General features: G+C 42.1%; 1 protein-coding gene across 1 annotated transcript in view; it reads right to left on the bottom strand.

The window, feature by feature from the left end:
- Window positions 1–10,344, bottom strand: part of ANXA3 (annexin A3) — a 53,835-nt gene that overhangs the window by 30,992 nt on the left and 12,499 nt on the right. The window contains exon 3 of the mRNA XM_024754080.1: window positions 1,137–1,224. Within this exon, the coding sequence (XP_024609848.1) occupies window positions 1,137–1,224 (88 nt within the window). The remainder of the gene's footprint in view (window positions 1–1,136; window positions 1,225–10,344) is intronic.

The raw sequence follows: 10,344 nt of genomic DNA, 5'->3' as shown, positions 1-10,344 counted from the left end.
GCGTTCCCAAAAAAAAAAAAAAAAAAAAAAAAAAGTTTTGTATCCAGAATTTATTTTATAAAATAAATTTTAAATTAAAAAGTAAAAATTTTTTCTTGCCAAGCACAAAGAAGACAACCCAACTGAAAAATGGATAAAAGATATGGAGGTGTAATTCATGGAAAAAGAAGAAAATAAACAAGAGGGGATGCTTAACTGCATCAATAATGGGGGATGGGGAGGAGGAAGGAAACATACAGAATGAGGTACAACTTTAGATCCACTCAATTGGAAAAACTGAATAGGATGACTGCCGCAAGTACTGATGAGAATACGGAGAAAGAGGAAGTCTCATATATTGCTGGCAGGAATACTAATTTGCATATTTATTTGAGAGAGCAGTGTGGCAAAATTTCTAGTTAATCTGGAGATGAACATTACCTTCAACCCAGACATTTCAACCATTATATTCTAGAGAGGTGCTAGCAAATGTGCACAAGACATGAGCATGACTATTCAATGCGATATTTTTATGTTGTAATAGAAAAGAACTGTAGGCAACTTAAGTGTTCACTCACTATTCCCATCTTACGATGTAATAATAAACTATTCTGCAGTTAAAAATTAATGAACTAGAGCTAAACATATCAACATGGGTAAATCTCAAAAGTATAATGTTAAGGGACAAAAAAAAACAAGTTGCAGAAGAAAACATAAGGTAGGGTTTCAATTTATACTGTTTGTGCCCATGCACAACAATAGGTACGTACCTATGGAGTACAGAATTACAAGTTTCGTGGGAATAAATTCTAATTTAGAATGCTGTTTATCTCTAGGGAATGAGGTGGGAATGAGATCCAGGCAGAATCGTCAGGGACTGTATCTATAATGATTTATGGTGATGATGACGATGACGACGATTGTTGGTAGCAGTGATGGTCGTGGTAGTGTTTAATATTAAGTAAACATGGCAAATATTAAGATATAAGAAAACTGGGTTCCCTATACTTTGCCGCATTATTTCACAATTTTTTTAAAGTACCTTATAACTTCTCTAATTGAGTAAGGCCACTTGGGCAACCTGAACCCATGCACTTTTAGCTTTAGCTTTCTGATGTGCTTCAACGTTAAAAAAGGAATTGTAAAGCATCACTCACCAATTCCTCTGATTGCCTTATGAATCGCTTCAGCATCCACTGATGCGCTAAAGCTGGGATAATCTCTCATTGTCCCTTGGTGTCCAACCTAGAAGAAAATATCTGACAGTCCCACTAGTCCAAAGTGACATCTTTATTTATGTTACATACGCATATTCGCATATGCCTACTGGAAACACAACAAACCCATAATTTGCACACCTTCTTATCACTTCAGGAGTGGTTCAAGAGAGTCTCCCCACCCCAGATATGCAGGCAATATGACAGCTACCACATTTATAATAAGACCTCTCCTTTTCTACTCTTGTGTAACAAATTGAAAATATAAAACATTCATTCTCTAGAGCAGTGAATTGTGTTAATCATGGTGATTCTGAAGAATATTTGCTTTAAAGTGATATCTGCATGAAAGCAGTGAGAAAGTGGAAATTTCCTACGTCTTCTTTTTTCAAGTGATACTTCAAAGCTCCTCACTGTATCTCACCTAGAAGTAACTGCAGTTTATAGACTTCAAGATGTTTTAATTAATGTTCACCACTGTCCTTGGGAAAACCTACACCAAAGGATCCATAAATGAAAACCCCATTAGGACTGTCTGTTCTTAAGCTTTGTTTAATGGATGTACAATTGTGGCAGATAAATTCCCTTCTGAAAGCTCCACTGACATAGGTCTTCAAGAATAGCATGGAAGTAAAAAATGCCATGATACTAATTTTAAGCACATAAACTAGAAACTTGTCAGTAAGCTGAGAAAGACCATCCTACAGAAGGAATAAAATATCTTAAAACTGCTTAAGAGAAATTGAGAAAAATCCAAGTAAACATGTACTTATATGGTACTTCCTAACTCTGAATAAAAGTCTGTCTTTACAGTGACAATGTTTTCTTTCTAACTGATGTTTCTATCCTATTACTGAGTAATATTGGCTCTGTTGTCTTGTGTTAATATGGCTTCAGTTAGGCTCTCCTGAAGTGTTTAATATTTTCATGAAAGGACAGCATCTTGTCACATTAAAGTGAATGGAAAATTAACGTTCTGGCACAGTAAAAAATGATAGTCTGTTGATTCAATAGATTGGATTGAACAAGTTATTTCAGTACATTCCAACACTGTTTCATCTTAAAGTACCCAAAATAAAGTTTTGATTCTAAAAAAGTAATTATAACAAGTTAGAAACTAATTGTAAATGTGCCTGATCTAAACCACCTGTAAGAAATCAGTCACTTCAACATAATCTTTGGAGAATTCTCTTTCTTCAAGGCTTAATAAATATTTTATGGATTCACACAGCCAACTGGCTTCATTTCAGTTCTATTCATTTATGAACTTTCGTGTTTATCTTATCTGTCCACCTTCCCTGTCTGGCATTTTAGAAGAACCATCACAACATTGGAGCATTTGAGTGCTTTGTGCCCAGCACTGTGGCACCTTTTGTACATTAACTATAACCTGCACAACAGCACCGATGAATGAGTAAGAATGATCCATGTCACGTATAAGACACCAAGATTTAAGGAGATTGGAGAATTTGCTCAAGTCCACATAGCTAGTTAAGCAGCAGAATTTAAAAGCAGTTCTGAACATTGCAGCCCATTCCTAGTCTGTCTTAAAACGTAGTCTTGGTACCACCTGGGCTGACTCTTTTGTGAAATAAAATTCATATTTTATGGCAAGACAAGAAACATTTAAACATAAACATTTTTTCTACCCTTTGTCCTCCTCTCTCCCCTCTACTGTGCACTGTGTATCTTGCATTATGCATCGACCAAACCTCCCCCATCGGCAGGAATACCTGCTCAGCCATAAACAGCAACATTCTCCCAGCACCAACAAGACAACTCCTTAAAAGATAACATTCCTTCTTGATCACGACCTACCCCTCTGTACTTGCAGATCTGGATTGTCTGAACTGTCAATAATACGTCATTTAATGGACAGCCCTCTGTCTCAAAAAACTTATACAACTGTGCTTTGACTTCTAGAGAGTGGAACAGTTCTCCGAGCTTTCTGAGAGGCTGTTCCTGGCTCATAACCCCCAGTTGGGCTCGAATACAATTTTCCATTTCTTTCTTAGATCGGGTGATTGATTTTTTTATTGATTAAAATGCATATGACCAGGCCCTGCCCTAGACATATGGAACCATGGTCTTTAGAAATGAGGTGTTAGACTGCACATGTTTTAAAAGCATCCCTGGTGCTTCCGTGCCATGGAGATATTCACATGGCTGCTTTTGAATACAAAAGACAAAACTGTAGTCAGACTCTAATTATCCATGAATTACGAAAACTCAGGGTTTCCATTCTAGCTGTGACCTTTTCACTGCCCTCTGCTACCTATACCTCAAAATATGCTGAAATTCCAATGCACAAAACTAGAGAGGGATGAAATTCCCAATCCATTATGCAACTTGCTACCTAGTAAGAATTTAGTGGGGAGGAACTACTCGTTTGATTAAAAGGAAAAAAACTACACACATACACACACACACCTGTGTGAAAAATGGCACAGGACTTCTGAAATGGAATCTTAGTGAAATCTTTCAAAGTGCTTCAGTTATTTAAATGAGCAGTATATTCATTTGATAGACTTCATTGCCCAAAACATTCAGAAATAAATATATGACTTATGAAAAAAAATCTTACAGTAAAAGAAATGAATGGAATCTTTTAAAGTAATACATGTCACGCAGTGAACAAGGTGCTTCACAGACATCTTATTCAACTGTTACCATGACCTTAAAGAGGGGGATTTTATTATTTCCATTTAAAAATGGAAGACAGGCTTCCCTGGTGGCGCAGTGGTTGAGAGTCCGCCTGCCGATGCAGGGGACACGGGTTCGTGCCCCGGTCCAGGAAGATCCCACATGCCGTGGAGCGGCTGGGCCCGTGAGCCATGGCCGCTGAGCCTGCGCGTCCGGAGCCTGTGCTCCCCAACGGGAGAGGCTACAACAGTGAGAGGCCCGCGTACAAAAAAAAAAAAAAAAAAAAAAAAAAAGGAAGAAACTGGATCTCAGAGAGATTATTTGCTTGACATAACTCTGCTACTAAGTACAGCCCCAGAATTTGAACCCACTTCCTTGTAACTAAAATGCCTTGAGGTCTCCACCACATCATAAGGCCTCAGGAAATTCCATATTAGTGGTTCTCAAAGTGTGGTTCCTGGATCAGCAGCGTCAGCATTGCCGGGGAACTTATTAGAAAGCAAATTCTCAGGCCCCACCACAGTCTTACTGCATCAACAACTCTGGGGCTAAGATTCAGGATCCGGGTTTTCACAAGCCCTCCAGAGGATTCCAATGCACTAACGTGTTTGAGAATCACTGCCCTATTTCGTTCTTAGCTGCCCAGAAAACCAAAACAAAATCGAGCAAACAAGTCAAAGATTCTTTTGTGGGCGTGGAATAAGAATTTGATGATGAGCTCATTGTTTCAGGAATGTTGGCATTTTTACAGCCAAACCAAACTGCTTGCAATGCCTGCTCCATTGCAGGCTTAATTCTTTGACATTTAAATTACTAATCAATACTTGACTTAGTTTATTTCTATGAACCCTACTACCCTAACAAAGTGTCAGCGCTAGTGCAGGACATCACATGAATACTTGGCAAAGTCTTTTTTTTTTTTTTTTGGCGGTACGCGGGCCTCTCACTGTTGTGGCCTCTCCCGTTACGGAGCACAGGCTCCGGACGCACAGGCTCAGCGGCCATGGCTCACGGGCCCAGCCGCTCCGCGGCATGTGGGATCTTCCCAGACTGGGGCACGAACCCGTGTCCCCTGCATCAGCAGGCGGACTCTCAACCACTGCGCCACCAGGGAAGCCCAATACTTGGCAAAGTCTTTTTATTTTTAATCATGTTTGATCAGATTTCCATCCACATCCGTTAAACACATTTAGTTGCTTTTCTTCTCTCAAACTTGACCTTCAGATGCCCCCAAAGGGAACAGGATCCTGAAACCAGTTGGAAAATAAATTTACCGCAAGGAATGTCCAAATAAAGGGGGGAAACAACAGGAGCTCTTTATATTAATAACAATTGCTGCTACTCACTATTTGCTAAGCACGTTTCCTGCATTAGCTCATTCAGTCCTCACAGTGAACTGATAAAGCAGATATAATGAATCCTATTTGCAGATGACAACTAAGCTGTCGCCCAAGTTCTCACAGGCGGTAATTGGTCAGTCTTTGCTCCTAATGACTAGGCTAGGATGCATCTTTCTTCTTCATGCCTATTTAACTTTCCCTGACCCTCTAAAACTATCCTTCAGATGTCAGTCATAGCCCATGACACCTTGAAGCCGCTGGTGTGGCCAAGCCATGCCTGGGGAGCTGTCTGCCACTACCCCTGAGAGACGCCAGTCTGTCCTTGACTCGGGAAAGTCAGTCATCTCTATTTCTTCATGAAAGCGCACTGCGTTTGCAAGAAGTCAAACATTTATATTCAGAAGGATGGATGAAAGAGAAAAACACAGGGTGCCAATCCTGCTGACGAGGAACATATTTAAAGCCAAACACTCCAGAGCAAGAATAGCAGCTGCTGCAGGTACGTTTCGAAGGTGAGGCAAAGCCAATCCCGCATCACTTCCTAAAGCCCTGGAAAGGCCATGTCCCAAAGTTAAGCTTTCAAATCAGAGCCTCATATAAACCTTCAGGACTTAGGAACTCTCGAAGAGCCAGGGAGAAATGATCACTCTCTGCTCAGTGTCAAAACAGTCTGTTGGGTCATGAGGATTTAGGATAAAAGGAAAAATGGAGTCAACTAAAATAAATAAATAAATAAAAGGATCAAAACTCGGAAAATATAAAACTTATTCAATTTTCCAGGAAAAAGTGGTTTTCAAAACCAAAGAAAGTCTACTCTAAAAGGCCCTGAAATGAAACATGGTCAAGTGAGGCAGGTGGCATGGGTTGAATTGTGCTCACCCCTCCCCCTCAAGAAATGTTGAAGTCCTAACCCATAGTACTTCAGAATATGACCTATTTGGATATAAGGTTTTGGCAAATATAATTAGTTAAGATGAGGTCTTAACTAAGGATGGGCCCCTAATCCAATATGATTGGTGTCCTTAGTAGACAGCCATGTGAACACAGAGATATACAGGGAAATTGTGAAGGGAAGGTGAAAGCAAAGATTGGAGTTGTACAGCCTCAAGCAAAGAAGCACCGAAGATTGCCAGAGAATCAGAAGCTGGAAGGGGTGAGCAAGGATCCCCTACAGGTTTCAGAGGGAACATGGCCTGCCAACACCTTGATTTCAGGTTTCTAGCATCCAGAACAGCGAGACAATAAATTTCTCTGGTTTTAAACCACCCAGTTTGTGGTACTTTGTTACAGCAGCCCCAGGAAACCATACAGCAGGGAAGAAGCCAGAGAAAAGGCTTGGTAACCACTCAGGTCCTGCAGGGCAAAGGGTAGCATCGTTTTCTTTTCCCTCAGGCTGGCAGTGATCACTGCAGACAGAAGACTCCCATCACCACTGCAGGCTCGCTCTCCACCTGGGGCCAGTAAAGAGAAGCAGGGCGTGGGGACAGCAGGGACTGGCAGCCTCAGGGACGCCTGACAGGAGCAAGAATGCCATTATGGCTTTGTCTGCATGCATCTAAGAGGTTCAAGGGAGATGTCTGCATTTCTTCCTGTGCTCACTCAAAGGAGAAAATACCCACACTTGCCAACTTTTCCTGTTCTGATTTCATCAGGGGAGTCCCAGAGCCAGAGCACTGAATGTGATAACATTCCAGTGTTGAGCTTGAGGGTGTTGAGCTGGAGTAGAAAGACGAATATGATTCAGAAATTAGGGAAGATGGGGACAAACAAGCGATTTATGTTGTGTTTCTATGAAACTCAGATTATAATAAAGAGAAACCCAGATTCCTTAGAAGTATGTGTCACTCAGGGTTAACCCAGCCAGACCCCTCCTGGGCCTCTCCTTTGTTGGCTCCTCCCCTTTGGCTGATATCTATAAAGTAGGTTCTAAAATGGAAAGTCTCCTTCTCTTTTCTTTCCCTCTACTCCTGCTGTGGGTTATTTCTGCCACTTCCCCTTCTATATGCAGACAACTCCCACAGCTGTATTCACAGCCCAGACTTCTATTTTGAACACTGGTTATATCTCACGTATCAACTCATTATTTCCTTTCAAAATGATTTCTTCTACCATGTATCAGTTACATGGTACTTACTTGTGCTTTATACATATTTGCTCATTTAACCCTCAGAACCCATCCTATTATGATCCCATCTTACAGGGGAGAAGGCTGAGGCACCGAGAGTTAAAAGACTTGCTGATAGTCACATAACTTGCCTGTGGCACAGCCAGGATTTGAACCCAGGCAATCTGGCTCCACTGTCTGTGCTCGTCTCCAGTTTGCTCTTCTTCTTCAATCCCTTTAAATGGCACCACCAACCACCAGAAACATGGGGGTCTCCTTCAATTTCTTCTCTTTCCATCCAAATGCAATCATCTGCAAGACCTGATGAGACTACTTCAAAAAAAAGAATCTCCTGTGCACTTCTCCCCACCTTCTTTGGCACTCCTGTCATCCAAGTCACCATCATTGCTCCCCTGGACACGGACATCTGCCCTAGTCTCCCTTCCTGCGTCCTTCTATGCCTACCTCTAGCCATTTCCCACAACTTCTAGCAGTCCAGGAATCTGTGAAAGATCTAAGTCAGGTCATGGCATTCTCCTACTGGACACCCTTCTCTGACCTCCCATTGAATATTCAATAAAGTCCAAACTCCTTGCCCTGTCCACGCAGCCCTGCAACATCTGGCCCAACCTTCCTTGTCACCCTCACCTGGAGCCAACTCTCCCCTTTGCCCATCCCACTTCAGCTCTCCAAAACTCCAGCTGATCTACTGTGATCTCTTTCTCATCTTCACGCCTTTGTCTGTGCTGTTCCCTCTAGCTGGAATGTTTTCCTACCTTCAGTCTTCTGATTAAGGGCCATCTTCTCTGACAGGTCTGCCTGGGGCCACTTGACCCTGACTTAACAGGGTCCTCTCCTTTTATTCTGTCTCAGCGCCCTTTCCCCCTTAGGGCACTCAGCATTCCTCAATATCTCTGTTTATATCTGTGTCTCCACCTCCTCTAAATTAAAGTTCCAGAGGGCAGAGACCTTTTGTTTTACTCACAGTACACCCAGCTCCTAGGCCAGCGTTCAGCCTCCAGCTAGGGGCTTAATAACTGTGAGTGAGTCTGATGGAACCAGATGGAAGTAAGACAATGATATCCCAAGGTGTGGGCTTTCTCCGAGGTCTACACTAGACAATTGGCTGTCTGATGAGGTTGCTTCCTTCAAATACTGATAGTCTAGAAATCAAAGTGATCATTGTATCTTGGGAGATTTGGAAGATGTCCGGACTACATAAAATGACCTCTTTCAGCACCACAAGCTGTGCTAAGTCTTTCAATCTGGTTCCACAAGCCCAGATGGATGCCTGGTGCACCTGGGATGTTTCTAATGATTCCATTGTAGCTTCCTTCCTGTCTCTCCAAGCACTCAGCATTTCTCTGTCAAAGGCAGCAAACCCAACTATCTGGATTGAGCTTGAAACACCGGGCCCCTGAAAAGACTTCATCAACACAAACTTCTTTCTCAGAATCATTTTCATTATTTGTTTGCGGCAGATTATAAATAAGCTGTATTCATCTTCTTTTGAGTCACAGAGCACCAGTGTCTGAGAATTATTTTTTTGTACCACAGGCAAAGTCAGGAGCTTAACTTAGCTAAGACTTCACGACCAAATTCTCCTCTCGGCCAAGGGCCACAGAGAGTTGAACACTATTCTTGCCTCAGCTCTGTGCGTCTCTAACTTCATCTTACGGGGGAGACACCTGCATCTAAGGGACCTTCACCCTAACTGTGGAAGATACAGGGAACTTGGCTCGCTGAAGTGAGAAATCTGGCTTCATCACGTCTTCTTGGCTGGGGAATGGTGACTGGCTTGGCAGGATTTGGGAAGTACAGTAGTGACACTCCCTCTCCTCCCACTTCACTTCTATGGGAATACGGATCCACCTGAGAGGGGCTAAGATCAGGACCATTTACTGTTTGTGACATCCTGGGAAGACGATTTCTTGCACCAATGACCCAAGTCATTAATGCTCACGTGGTATGACGTTAAAATGCATTTCGTGTGAGTATGTTTGTTGTTAATCCTAAAAACAAGTTGCTACAGATTTAAAAAATATTTCCTAATGCAAAGTAAACCTAGACAGTGGAAACTCCTTCTACAGGTCATGCAAAGGCCGTCAGGACTAGAGGGATTCTTTGTGGCCCTTGGAGGACCCTGAAGTAACAAAAGAAGATAACTATAATGCTCCCCCAAATCTCCTTGTCCCCCTTCTATCACTTCACTGGGGTTTTCTTATTGCTCTTCTGCCTCAGGGCTTTATACCTGCTGTTCCCTCTGCCTGGATGGTCTTCCCCCAAATATCTTCCCAGCTCACTCCCTCACTCCATGTTGACTTCTGCTCACCTATCTGAGCAGAAAATAATGTACCCTATCACTCTCATTCTCCACCTCTGCCCTTCTCCAGAGTATTGAAAACTGACTTAATATACTATACACTTATTTCTTTGTTTATTAGCTCTCTTCCCTAACAAAATCAGATCGGGTTCGCGCCCCGGTCCAGGAAGATCCCACATGCCACGGAGCGGTTGGGCCCGTGAGCCATGGCCACTGAGCCTGCACGTCCGGAGCCTGTGCTCCGCAATGGGAGAGGCCACAACAGTGAGAGGCCCGCGTACCGCAAAAAAAAGAGTATCTGGCGCATAGTAGATGCTTAGTAAATATTTGCTGCCTGAATAAATGAGTACAAAATGCTTTCTTGTTTTCTTTGCTAATTCTCAAATGCCATTACCAGACTTTTCAGAGCTCCATGCCATATCTCAAAAATCTGACAAATGCACTCTTCACCTTTTGTAAATCCTGTTCACATGAGACTGTCACTACTCTTATTTAAACATGCCTCCAGAACCTAGGCGAGGTATTTACTCAAACACAAATAGTTGAAGATGAAAGGAGCAAAGATCTGAGAATCGAGGAAGGGGCAGACTTGAGAATTTTCTACCCTTTTGACTCTCTTAATTCATGTGAGACCTCTGTATTAATCTTATTTCTCAGTACTCTAAAATACTTATTTTTTCTAACTGCTTTGCATCCACCAAAAAAAAAAAAAAAATAGACTTTCAAGAGAGTCAAATG

This window comes from Neophocaena asiaeorientalis, unplaced genomic scaffold (genome assembly GCF_003031525.2).
Source record: "Neophocaena asiaeorientalis asiaeorientalis breed wild unplaced genomic scaffold, Neophocaena_asiaeorientalis_V1.1 scaffold148, whole genome shotgun sequence".
In the NCBI taxonomy this organism is placed as follows: domain Eukaryota; kingdom Metazoa; phylum Chordata; class Mammalia; order Artiodactyla; family Phocoenidae; genus Neophocaena; species Neophocaena asiaeorientalis.
This window is presented reverse-complemented; position numbering and strand designations above follow the sequence as displayed.